General features: G+C 33.8%; 2 protein-coding genes across 2 annotated transcripts in view; one reads left to right on the forward strand and one right to left on the reverse strand.

Moving 5' to 3' along the window:
* The window catches only part of arhgef6 (Rac/Cdc42 guanine nucleotide exchange factor (GEF) 6), a 37,959-nt gene extending 32,588 nt beyond the window's left edge, over positions 1-5,371 (forward strand). The window contains exons 18-22 of the mRNA XM_046849716.1: positions 937-1,030; positions 1,184-1,270; positions 1,367-1,466; positions 2,001-2,055; positions 2,147-5,371. Of these exons, the coding sequence (XP_046705672.1) occupies positions 937-1,030; positions 1,184-1,270; positions 1,367-1,466; positions 2,001-2,055; positions 2,147-2,269 (459 nt within the window). The 3' untranslated portion in view covers positions 2,270-5,371. The remainder of the gene's footprint in view (positions 1-936; positions 1,031-1,183; positions 1,271-1,366; positions 1,467-2,000; positions 2,056-2,146) is intronic.
* A 2,247-nt stretch (positions 5,372-7,618) lies between these two features.
* Positions 7,619-10,124, reverse strand: cd40lg (CD40 ligand). Its single transcript, XM_046849715.1, has 5 exons — positions 9,792-10,124; positions 8,665-8,799; positions 8,507-8,528; positions 8,365-8,412; positions 7,619-8,266 (listed from the first exon to the last, which is right to left on the reverse strand). Exons 1-5 carry the CDS (start codon positions 9,990-9,992, stop codon positions 7,884-7,886), a joined length of 789 nt encoding a protein of 262 aa, XP_046705671.1. The 5' UTR covers positions 9,993-10,124; the 3' UTR covers positions 7,619-7,883.
* Between the last annotated feature and the right edge of the window lie 3,236 nt (positions 10,125-13,360).

Raw genomic sequence — 13,360 nt, forward strand, 5'->3', positions numbered from 1 at the left:
CTGCAGCATACAAAGACTTATTTTGAGACATAAAGACATCAGCATACTACTGCTTGCTTTCAGCATTGATGATCCAATCTATTGAAGTGTCCAATTTCTTTTCGTCCATACAGTCATATTTAAGTGTGAGCATATTTTTTAAATAGTACTTTATAAAACTTTTAAAAAATAATATTTTTTAAACAATGCTACCATTAATTAATAACAAATCAACACTTTTCAACAAGCTTTTGTGAACTTGATGTATAAAATAAAGTATAATATGTAATTCTGATTGGTCAATTGAAGATGGAACATGTTTTAACCTGATATAACAATCATAGCATTGTGCCACAATTAGTCTTTTCTCTCAAAAGATACAGTCAACTGTCTCATGCTGCTATAAATAGGAATAAATGAAGCTTTTATAGCTATTTTTAATACTAAGCTAGTCACTCTAACTATAATTTACTAGTTCTGACAGTTAGCTCAGTGGACCACCCCCAGTGGCAACAGTTTTGTGTAGTAAATAATGTGAAGCTGGTTATATGTTTTCTGTTTATTACATGACTACTTTTTACATAGTACTAATTTAAAATTAACACATAGACATGCGCTCATCTACTAACGTTTGCATTGCAATACAAGTTTCTATATGTTTATGTAGTTTTAATGAAGCCAGAAATGTGTATTAGTTTTATTTAATATTAAACAAAGAGTGTCAAATTGTTGATAAGTACTCTGATAAGTACTAATTTATTTATTTTACAATTTAGAAATTGTACTTATTATATTATACAAATTGTCAGAAACAGTAGTAAACCAAAATCAATGCTCAAGTCTTACAACTTGTTTAACTTTCTATACAACAATTCTTGTAAATCATATGCTGCTAATTTGTTCTTTTGAAGGTTTGCTTAAACCTTTTGCTTTTTCACGGCCACCTTGTCTCTCCAGGATTCCAGCAAAAGCCCTAAACCCATCAAGAAGTTCCTGAACAAGAGAAAGACAGAAAGAAAACCTTCAGATGATGAATATTTGCTCCGAAAAAGTAGGTTACGTGGGTTGAAAAACGCTTTCGTTAATTAAGAAACATTAATAGAGGTGAAAAAAGAGTCACTACTTGTGGCTTTATTTAGGCCTTCACTTTCCATTGCTTTCCATTGCAAGTCTCAGATGTGGGTTGTGGTGCTGATATTAACAGGTACTGCAGCTTTGGAAGAAGATGCTCAAATTCTAAAGGTGATTGAAGCCTATTGTACAGGAGCCAGCCTGCACCAGACTACAACAGGTACTTACAAGCAGTGAAGCTAGAATGTGATGCAAGAATGTGATGCTAACGATACAGATTCTACCATTGTGACGCACTGTGCTAATGCCATCGTAGCTGTGCGTAAGGATGGTGTACCGCAAGTCCTGCTCCCAGAGGAGGAGAAGATCATTGTCGAAGAGATGAAGAGCAATGGCCAAACAATCAGTGAAGAGAAGTACGTTAAACTACAGAATAAAGACATTTTGCTGAAATCGTCAAATAGATGTAACCTTTATTGTTCTGTTTGCCCTTTTGATCATTTTTTATGTAAAGTACATCGGTTAAGAATAAAGCAGGGTGCTCTGTTCTATTAAAGGTAAATACATAAGGGACAATCCACAGCTAGGTGTGTGTTACAAGAAACTTGCCTCAGAACAACATATTCAAATGGTGTAACGCACACCTAGCTATGGATTATATCGCTTATTCTGTACTGTGAACCTGTCACTGATTTTTAGCAAGCATTACTTATATGTAATATATTTTTATTTATATTTATTAAAGAGCATGTAATAGTTAAGGATGTAATGGCGAGATGCTATCAAAAAAATGCTAAATATTTGGCTATGTATGAATCTATGTTGTTGTTTTTTTTTTTTTTTTATCATCAAAGCAGTATATGTTGGTGAGATATAATGCCATCAAGAAGCAGTATAGGGGTTCAAGGCTCCAAGGGCAGTGTATTTACTTTTTATTCTTTCCACTCCAGAAGCCTTGTTGATGCTGTTTACGCATTAAAAGATGAAGTCCATGAGTTAAAGAAGGTAACAGTTTATTGCTGCTCATCTATTGTATATTGATTGTCACTATCTGTGGCTTGTGTGAGTTCTGATGAGGTGTATATTTTAAATTCAGGAGAACAGGTGGATGAAGCAGTGTCTGGAAGAGGAGCAGAAATCCCGCAAAGAGCTTGAGCGTTTGGTCAGGAAGTTGGCTAAACAGAAGAACGATTACACGTGGGAAGACGGAGGCCACTGAGTAACATTCGAAATGTTCTCCTCTTCTGCATGAGTGAGTGTGTGCATATGAGTGTGTAGATGAGTTGCTAGATTTGGGTTCACACCAAATGTTGCATTGAGAAAAGCCTTCCTGCCTTGTAAACTTTTTTTTTCTTTTTTTACTTTTTTGTGGATATCTTGCTGTGAGATCATTTGTGCTTGACTGATGTCTGTAATGGGTTTCAGAAGAGATTCATGCAGTGTGTTTTTTTCCTGTGAACAAAAAACAAAAGGCAAAAAAAATGTTCAACACTCATGTAGCAGAACCACAACATTAGTTGTGAAAGTCTGCACCTGTGATTTTGTCCATATGACTCATTATAGCAGACTTTATGTACCTATCCAAAAACTGTAGAATTATATAACTGTTGCAGTATAATGTTAAATATGTTACAATACTTACATAATGCAGAAGCCATTATGTCTATACAGTTGGAAAAAGGAAACGATTCAGTGTTCAGATTTGGCAGGGAAATGTGTGGAAAATAAGATTCAATCTTTTATCCAGAAAACGTGTGTGTGTGTGTGTGTGTGTGTGTGTGTGTGTGCGTGTGTGTGTGTGTGCGTGTGCTGCTAAAGAAGTCACCATTCTATAAGCATGAAAATGAGCTCAAAGGTCCCCTCATGCCATACACTCATGGTACATTGGCAAATTGTTTCATTAACGAACATCTTTGTGTGACTTCAATCCTATTTTTCTATGTTCATCTGATTGACAGAGGAAGCTTTTATGCTTCATATAAGGAGCATGAAATATAGAATGTGTTGCACATGATATGACATGAGATGTTACAATTGTCATCTTGAAATAATTAGACTTTTTGGTTGTTTATTTTTATTTTCTTATATTTTTTATTATTATAATCTAGCTGGTGTTTTCTTACCAACCATCAAAAATATTCCCTTAAACCATGTGTGGTACAATCTACAAGATACTGTACAGTATTTCTATGCCTTTTATTTACACAAGCTAATCATGTTTTTTATTATTATTATTATTATTATTACTACTTCTAGTTTTGTTCAAAGCTGTTCATAGCAAAAGATGCAGCTGATCATAGAAATACAAAAAAGATCACCATTATTATATATTAAGGTATAATTTACAGTGTAAATTATACAGTGTACATCATATACAGTGTATATCATATATACTTACAAACAGTATATAATAGCTAGTATAGGCAAAAAAAAATAAACAAATAGCCATGTAAACTTTCATATTTAAAAACAATACAAAAATGGATTATTACTTCCATATTCTGAGGTTGTTGAATTTTATATATATATATATATATATATATATATATATATATATATATATATATATATATGAATGAATGAATGCATGCATTAGTCCTTAATTGAGAACATGGTACTTAGGTCTTTTTAAGCACTCCTCTGATAACCTTACACACCTCAATTTACAATCTGGTCTTACACACAGTTTGTAGGTATTTTATTGTACTTCATATGATTTAGGTTTTCAGAAAAGTAGTACTGTTGATCTCACTGCTTTGGCCCTAACTTCAATACTTAATACATCTAGCTTTTTTTATTAAACTTTTCCTGATTTCTTGCCACATCAAAGTCATGAGGCCATGCTGGATTTGGAGAAATTAGCAGTACATTTAAAGCTGCTACAGCTGTATTACATGTATTATTCCCTTTTTATGAAAGGCTGTTGCACTGCAGAAGTATTTTCTTTTAGAGCACCATAAATTAAAAATTTGTAAACAAACAAACAAATTTACGTGTATGTGCGTAAAAAGAATAATTTATATCTGTGTAATCTCTTTTAGTAATCATTTTTTGTAACATGTCAAATGCTAAACCGGTACTCTGTTGGATGCATATATTATATGGACAAATGTTTGTGGACACTTGACCATAAGATCTGTGTCATTTTTAAACACACTATTCCACATGTAGTCCCCAATTTGCTCTTGTTATAGCCTCTACTCCTCTGGGAAGATTTTATAGTGTTGGTGTGGAGATTTGTGCTCATTCAGCTTCAGTGGTGTTAGTAAAGTCATGTGTTAATGTCATAAGGCCTGGATTGCACTTGCCGTTTCAGTTCATCCCAAATGTGTGTTCGGTAGGGTTAGAGCTGTATAGCAGGCCATTCAAGATCTTCCACTCCAACCTATGTAAAGCATATCTTCATGGAGGTGGCACAGGCCTAGTCGAACAAGTTTGGGTCTTCTAGTTCATGTGAAGAGAAATTTTATGCTCTTGTTTCTAAAACATCCAAATTATTGTGTGCTCTTACTTTGTGGTAAGAGTTTGGGGAAGAACCACGTGTGAGGTGTCAGGGATCCCAATGATTTTGTCACTGTCTTGTATAATGCTCTGCTGCATTGCCTGGACTTTCTTGTAAAGTAATCAGGCATGTAAATAATGGAATTGCAACACACAATGCTTATAAAGCAGAACAAGTGGGTGGCAATTTAAAGGAATGAACAGCAATGTAAAGGAAAAAGCAGCAGTATATCAATAAAGGTACTGGTTCAGAACAGCTTTAGTGCCCTATGATACAGTTTTCAAAGGTTTCTGGAACTGTACCTAATGATAAACACCATTGTTCCAAATGATAGTACTGTTTTTTTGGATTTTTTTTTTTTTTATGATGATGGTGTTGGATCACTCATTAGGTGTTCAGTTAAATTAATATCTAGAAGCATATGTATGGCATATGATTTTCCATCATTTTTATCCTCATCAAACCGTTTTGTGAACTTTTGTACTTGAAGGCACCTTAGAGCCAACAGAGCTTTCCTATCAGAGTAGAAATGTCTCATATGACAAGTGATCGTGTGATCAGAATTAGTTTGCGGTGACACTTTCCTTTAATGAGACACAATGACCGAACCACCATAGGTTTTTTGTTGCACTTTTCCCCCCCCCTTTAATTTGTCACTCGTTTATGCCACAACCTTGAAAATGAAACTGTTTGCGATAAAACTAAGCACTGTGGGCAATATTATTATATATAGATTACATATAGGGCTGTATTTAAAATGAATGAGTGGTGATTTCAATGTAAAAAAAAAAAAAGCCATAAAGCAGAAAGTGAGGTGATTAAAAAAAAAAAACCTAAAAACTAAACCAATTAGTATTCAAGGCAATAAGAATTAAGACTGGTTTACTGTTAACTGTTATGCATTGAGGAGCCTCAATTTGCACTGAGGTGTGTTTCTCTGAACTGGTTCACAGGATTTACTCATATAAACTAAATGATCTTATTTCTACAGTGCTGTGATCAGATTTTTTTTTTTTTTTTAAGAGTTACTGATAATACTCAGTAATTTGTCTAAGCTGTGCTTGTCATTATGTGTGTGTATGTGTGTTTTGCCTAGCTGTAAGTATTATTTAAAATTTCCATAGTTGCTATCAATATTATTCATCTTGATTATACACAGTTTGTTTAGTTCCAGCAGAAGTCTCTTTCATGGCATCCTGTGTGCAAGTGAAATAACAGTCTAGTTGTTCTTTTCCTATGTGCATATTATCCATTATTGATGTGCTGTTCCATAATCTGAAGGACTGATTTGTGAGTGGTGTTTTGTCTGTTTCCATTTTCACGGTACTCTATTACCACATGATATAAATGTTTATTGTATGCTGTCACTATCATGATTGTGGCTGGAATTGGATCGAACTGCCTGATATCTTTAGCACTTGCAGGAGATTTTCTTTTTTATTTAATTATTTTTATCTAGTTAGTTATTTTTCTTGTTTTTTTAAAGTGCCCAAGTCTGCAGCCCATGTGGATTTCTATGCAAATATTCTATACTAATAATAATAATTGTTAAATATATATTCTGTCTTTCTTTTATTTTGTGCTTCTGTTCTTTTTTTCCCCATTTGCCTTCATTTTTAAAGGAACTGTTTTAATAAAAACATGAATTCAAAAAACATCAATCACATTTTTTTTGTCCTTTTGTTAAATATGTAGGCTTTTAAAAACGATCCTTGGAAATGAATTGGAAAGTTCATTCCACTTCATTACCATACCGTCACTTTACATATAGGTGTTTAGCTGTTAACTCTGTTCATGAAGATTATTTTTTTTGACTGAAAGGAAAAGGTAAAAATGAGCAGAGTACGTGTGAGAGAATGGAATGAGTGTGGCTGATCGAGCGCTTCCTGTAACAGAATAGAGAAACGCGTCCCAGAGCGGGGTGTGCATTGTCACTCACTCTTTCCATGGTGGGGAATGAAGTGTAGTAAAATACTCAGCATTAGTTGTTTCTTTGTGGTATCTATGTGGTGCAGATAGGAAACTTGCATAATTATAAAATTTCGGTGGGTGTTTGGCAGTCGGTGGTATTAGAGTTCTAAATATAGATCTCCAAAATATCCAGTCACTTACTGCATATTAATGGATTATACACTAATTTTAATGATTTCTTATGTGAAATGTAATAAAAAAATCAACAACATTGAAACAAGCAGCTTTAAAAGAGAAGGTCAGAGGAGAAAAGATTCTTTAAATTAGAAGGTCAGATCAGTACTCATGCTCTTTGCTAATGACACTACATGCATCATGTTGGAAAGTGTAGGGGGAGGTGGGGAGCACAAATCTGTGTGGTTACACAGATGATTAGGGTTTTTTTTGTTTTGTTATTTTTTAATAATTTGTTTGTTAGACATAATGGAAGTATACATGATTCCATAATTTTTAGGAAGTGTTCAGACAAAAATATGAAATGTTTTCTATTTCATATATCATCTATTTTCATATTTCCAGTGATATAAAATACCTGAGAACCAAAATAAAAATAGTGATGCATTTGATTTAAAAAAATGTATTTTAATACAAATATATAAATACATAAATCTTAAATGAATGAACTTACATTGAAAACAAAACTCTTCTTGCCACCTGTGGTATATTTTCCTTGGAGATTTATTGTGACACAACTGGTATTAGAAATACATGCTAGCTGATTTTTCTTTTTATTGTTTTGGTATATAAAAGACCAATGATTGAAAAACCATAATCATCAGTGCTGTTTCTATGAGACCAGGATAATTTTAAATGTAGTGTCACTTTCTATTCTGGGCAGAGCTAAATCATCAAGATCTAAAATGACAGAAGGTGTTGAAGAAAGAGTCTCCTACTCAGGCTAAATAAATATAGGAATGACTGCTGATAAGAGTGAGCATTAATAAATATTAAAGTTAGCATAGTATTAGAATAGAAAAGAAAGCCACATGTGTAGAATTGTTGACTAATTATATATATATATATATATATATATATATATATATATATATATATATATATATATATATATATATATATATATAGAAAAGGGTTACTGACAAGGGTTACTGAATTTCACACATTCTCCCAAGAAATCCAGCAGTCAGTGGTGAGTCAGAGGTTCCTTTGGGCTTGTACTGTGGTGTCAGTTAAAGAAAGGATACACTGTGGAAGTTCCAGCTTCCTTTTTCAAATAGTCCAATTTCATATATGTATCAGTGTTTGGTTCCACAGGTATACCCTGAAAAATTGATTGAGTTTTAGATCATATCCATATTTGCTTTTTGCTGGTAGATCATCTCAGTTCTTAGTTAGTCTGCACTCAGTATTGTAGCCTGAACAATCCAAAAGTGGTAGAGTCATGGTGCACCAAGCTCCGGTTATTTACAGTAATATACAGTCTCTGATCCTTCTCAAGTTTGAAAACCCCTGCCTGCGAGGCAGTACACATATCGGGTATGATAGTCTTCCGAGGCAAGCTGCAGTATGACTGGAGCAGTTCAGTTGGGCCCTTTTCGTTTGGCCTTTGAGTTAATAAGGATTGCTTGAGCACTGCTTTTTCATCGGCACTGGAAAATGTGACTTGAGATTGGATCAAGTAATATCCAGAGTAGTAAATGGTCAGGACTCCTGATGTGCTGAGGCTGATTTTATCCACCACAGAGTGGGTTGTGTCCCACACCAGTGTATTGGAATTGATCTTATCTAAGGAGAAAGCCAAAACAGGATGTGTTACTAACTAAAATTGCTAACTTTTTTAATTAATTATTGGAAAGGATCTAAAATATGAAGTATATGTTTACCGTTTAACACCATCCTTGCTTGAGCTCCAGATCCAGTCAAGAAAGCCACTATAAGAAGGGAACAAGGCAATGATCAGCTCAATCTCTCAAACAAGATGCTTATATATTACTGCATTTTAAAGAAAAAAATAAATCTACCAACCTCTTCCTTCAGCCTGAGAGACCTAGAGAAATGAAATAAAACAAGTTTTTGAGCTTATTGAGATCTACACGTGTTTCATTACTGTGTAGCAAAACAAGCAGTTTTATCAATCTTAGCAACGTGGTAACAGAAGGTCCATACAGAAAAATCTTGCATACCTTTTTAAGAACAGTCTTGAAGTTTTCAACGAGCTTACTGCAGAACTGTACCTCCTCAGATTCTAAGTTGTTTTCAGCACACTGCTGTAGTTGTCTTAGTGTGCTTATCTCATTCTCATTGCGTCTGTCCTGCAGCTGCCATTAACACAGGAAAAGCTTCTTGTGAACATGGTGTTGCATTCAGTATTCTCTCAAAAGAAAAACCCACATTGCTCACAAACAATTTTTTTTTGCAAATAAAAAAACCCATGTAGAATGTAAAAAAAGAAACTGGACTCATATTTGTATTTTGAATTGACAGTTTTCTGTTTTATTCAGCATGCAGAGGTAAATGTAGGGGGTTAAATGAAATTCAAAACTGACTGAGCAAAAACTGTAAACTATCAACCTTACCTTCATTTGTTACACAGCCACCATTTGCACACTTACAGTAAAATTCTATCACATTCCAAAATGCTATTTAATGTCAAAGAATTCCTTTTATTCATAGCCAGATCAGATTCTGGGACTTATTATACTATTTTCTCATGGATGTATTCTTTAATGCACTAGTGACTTTAGTTTGAGACAATGCATAGCAAAAGGCTTAATGATTAGATCATTGTTACGGGTTTTGTTCCTTTAATGTTGAGCACATTTGCTTGCTTCCTCAAACAAAAACTTTTTTTTGGTGTAACAACATGTTTCACATGAAACAAAAAAAAAAAAACTAAATTCAATAACAGTTTTTTTTCTTTGGCACTGTGTCAGTGGAAAGCCAATCATGATCATAAGTGATTGATCAAATTTAGAATCAAATTTTAATCACAGCATATATATATATATATATATATATATATATATATATATATATATATATATATATATATATATATATATATATACATTTTCCCATTCTGTTATATTCATGAATATGAATTTAATATGAATTAAAATTATATCTTATATTGAGGTATAATCATAATTGGCTTTTCTCTTTACACAATAGCACGATGTTTTACATTGGGAAGGAAATAAAACATTGTATTTAAACAAAAACTAATATTCAAGACAGTATGCTTCAAATTTAATTCATATTAAGAAACATCTTCCTTTGTGAAATTCATTTATAATCAACAAGTGCCTACCGTGTTAATCCGATGAAACAGGTAGACAAATCCTCCAAATGTCTGTATTATTAGCAGAAGAAGCAGCACCGACAAAAACTTGACTAATGGTGTGTTTGATGGCACCACTGGTCCTCCTCTGTGGCTTGACCGTGGAGGTATCGGTGGAGGACCTGGTGAAGGATTGTAGCTGCTGTGAAAAGTGTTTATCATAGTGGACATGTTTGCAGGCAGCAGGATTCACGCGACGTGAACACCAGATCCACCCATACAGGTCTGAAGAATGGCCTCCACCAGCACAAAACTTAACTTGAATGCAACTTCCTGGAAGCACTGAACTCCTCAGATAGGCAACATCTCTGTTTGAGCATGTGAGTATTTTCAGACAGCCTCTTTTTTTCTAGATCAGACTTTAAGTTGGTGGTGGTGGTGGGGGGGTAGTTTGTTTGTTTTGTTTAGTTTTTTTCACTCATTAGAGCCATTTCTGTTAAGGTTTTTTGTAACTTAATGTATGTTTTTTACATTTCTTATTGTAATTGTAGTTCTACTTTAGATTTAACCTAAAAAAATTAAATAGTATACTGGAGGTTGGACTAGGTAGAATACAATAAAAATATTTTTTATTGCTGAAAATGTACTGTAATGACGACTAAAAGTGTGTGAACGACAGAAAACCAGGCCACACACAAAACACATGACCTACTATTGTGGTTCTATGGATTTGCAATATGAAATGATATCTTTAAAAAGGAGCATAGCTTTATAAAATGTCCTATATGCTGCTTGAAAAAAAATATTTCCACTATCACTGAATCAGTAATCGACCGAAACATCATTATGGTGACACAAAATGCATTCAATGAACAGTTTTTAAACTTCCTACATTCATTAAATTCTTTACTTGATTTCTGTCTCTATTATTCTTTGGGTTTTTTGTTCTACATTTTTGTTTGCACATTTCATCGGGAAAATTTCAACTTTCAGTTTGGTATAACGTTTAGATCCTTAGGTTTGTATATGTTGGCTTCAGACCACCGGGTTTTAACAGGTTTCTCAGTAGTGTGTGCATTACTCCGAGTGAGATATGGTAATGCTGGTCATTTTCAGAAATTTTACCTTTTGTTTAATGACCAAACCTTAATACATTTACTATTGAATGTGTAGCAGAAGGTTCCAGAAGACCATCGTTCATGTCATTATGGAATAGAAAAAAAGAAAAAAAAAACCCTTTATTTTATTTTTATTGCCTTCATAAAAAAAAGTTGTTGTTGTTGTTGCACTTTAACCACATCACCACCCGTCACATCTATCTCCACTTACTACTGATAAATTACAGCACATGTCACTCATCACTTTCAAAAAGACTGATATGGTCAGTTCAGTTTTCATTTCTATGTTGAATTGAAAGTATGTGTGACCCATCATTACACAGAAATCTCTATTTATGGCTAAGTCTGAACCTTCTGAACTTTATTTGTGTTTGTTTTGTTTTTACATGACAGAAAGACACTGAGATTGAAACTTACCTTGAACACGTCTACTGCTCAAATACCATTATTGTATTCAATACAAAAAAAACATCTTATTTTCTGAGCTATTATTTGAGTTACCAAATGATTCACCTCCATATTTGCAGTACCCTCAGTGGTTATGCTCTTCCTTCTTAGTCTCATCTGACCACACCATGTGGTGCCAATTTTATAACACGAATGATACTTGATGAAATTTTGGTGCTGCGGTTTGTTAGAGGCTCTCATGATGTCTGTTTGTGTGATCTTTGAAATTTTAATTTAGCATGAATAAAATGTTTGTTATAGCTCTATTTTTCCATTGCATAAGTATTGTATATACATATTTAATATATATTATATATATATTACATTTAAATATACATTTACACATTTTTCTAGGAGACTGAGAGCAAATGAGAAATATAGAGGAGGTTTCTTATCAATTACCTTTTCTTACAATTATTTAAAATATTCCTTTTGGATGTCAAACAATATATTTGCATTTTTATAGAGAATACTAATTAGAAAAATAAAGTAGTTCTAGTCAGATTATTTTTTGCTTTCTTTAAAGCAAAAATTTGTGTTCCTTCAATTGAAAGAACACTGTCGCTGTAATTTTTTGCTAATTTTATTTACTTTTTTAATTATTATTATTGTATTTTTAGAGGGTTCCCTGGTGGTCTAGGGGTTAGGATGCGGCGCTCTCACCGCTGCCGCCCGGGTTCGAACCCCGGTCAGGGAACCAACCCCAGCCGTTAGGGTTGCACAAGCCTTAACGGGAGAAGCCGAAAGAAAGTTTATTATTATTGTATTTTTAGATCCAGTTTTAGCTGAATACACCATAATGATGAAGTGAAGCTCAGTTTTTATTCTCATATTTTGAAAAGTTGAATGTCATATAGGCTAATCAAGAGAAACAAAATTAAAACTTCAAAAATGAGTGTATGATTCGTTTCAAAATGTAAGTATCAAAAATGTTTCCACCATTTTTTCTGGTTACTAATGCACACCACCTTTCACTAAGTAGTTTCTTTGAAAGGCTTTACCTCAAGAGATTTTAGTCATGGCCTGGCCATCTAGCACATAGCAGAAATCACCCTGAATTTCCACCCAAGTTTTCAGAGTTGTTGTTTTTTCTTTATTCAGAAACTGTGTAACAGTACACCTCAATCTCCAGCCATGTACTATACTGAACTACATGTAATCTCGTCACATGTTATTCGGACTTATTTGAGGACATGGCAAATAGCAGTGCCATGATGATACTGATTTCATACATAGACTCAGATCCCTCATAAGTGACTTGTATGTGAATCATTTTGTGATCTACAGAAGTTTTGCTGAACATACAGTACATAGCTCCAGTTTTCTGTGACCTTACAGAAAGACAACTCAAATGAGAGCTTACGGTGCAATACAGCATTAATAATGTTGTGTCTATTTTGTGCATGTATACAAAAAAAACTCACAGTAAAAAGTACATATACAATGTATGCATGTATTTTGTGTTCCCCAACCACTCACATCAGCCAATACAGTTGCTCTATACAGTTGCTCTCAAAAGCTCTATACATGAAGCAAAAGGGATGGTTTTGATATTGATGGCTTGGTATTAAAAATGTTATGTAAAACTAGTGGTGGGCCGTCAGGGCAAGCAAGACCTTCTCTGAGTTGTTTTAATATTTTTCCCCAGGAATATGTATTAAATTACTCTCACAATCAATTTTTTTCATTTCGTAGCTCTCAGGTGCGCTTCTGCAAGGAGTGTCTGCATTTGTTGTTTCTCTCCAATCATACATTAGAATGAAGCAGTTGCTTTAACCAATAAGATTTTGAGTTGCTGACTCTGAGGCCATCTAGAAGATGTCCGATAACTTTAGCATTTCCATTTCTTTCATTTCACAATTGTTGAGAAAGGAGAAGAAATGAATTTGGTTGTAGATATACTTTACAAGGACATTTGCAAGACAGACATTTCAAAAAAAGCTGGACATCATGAGGAAAGGTCAGCTAAAACAGCTCTGAGCAATTGAACAACATGAACCATTTACATTTTGTGTTTGATTTCATATCGCAAGG

This window comes from Silurus meridionalis, chromosome 5 (assembly GCF_014805685.1).
Source record: "Silurus meridionalis isolate SWU-2019-XX chromosome 5, ASM1480568v1, whole genome shotgun sequence".
Classification (NCBI taxonomy): domain Eukaryota; kingdom Metazoa; phylum Chordata; class Actinopteri; order Siluriformes; family Siluridae; genus Silurus; species Silurus meridionalis.

What these genes read in the sequence shown, in the direction of transcription:
- cd40lg (XM_046849715.1), bottom strand. Translation starts at nt 9,992, where the DNA reads ATGTCCACTATGATAAACACTTTTCACAGCAGCTACAATCCTTCACCA. An exon ending in CTCTCAGGCTGAAGGAAGAG is followed by an intron (nt 8,413 to 8,506) that starts GTTGGTAGATTT and finishes CCCTTCTTATAG; the next exon opens with TGGCTTTCTTGACTGGATCT. An exon ending in AGCAAGGATGGTGTTAAACG is followed by an intron (nt 8,267 to 8,364) that starts GTAAACATATAC and finishes CTTTCTCCTTAG; the next exon opens with ATAAGATCAATTCCAATACA.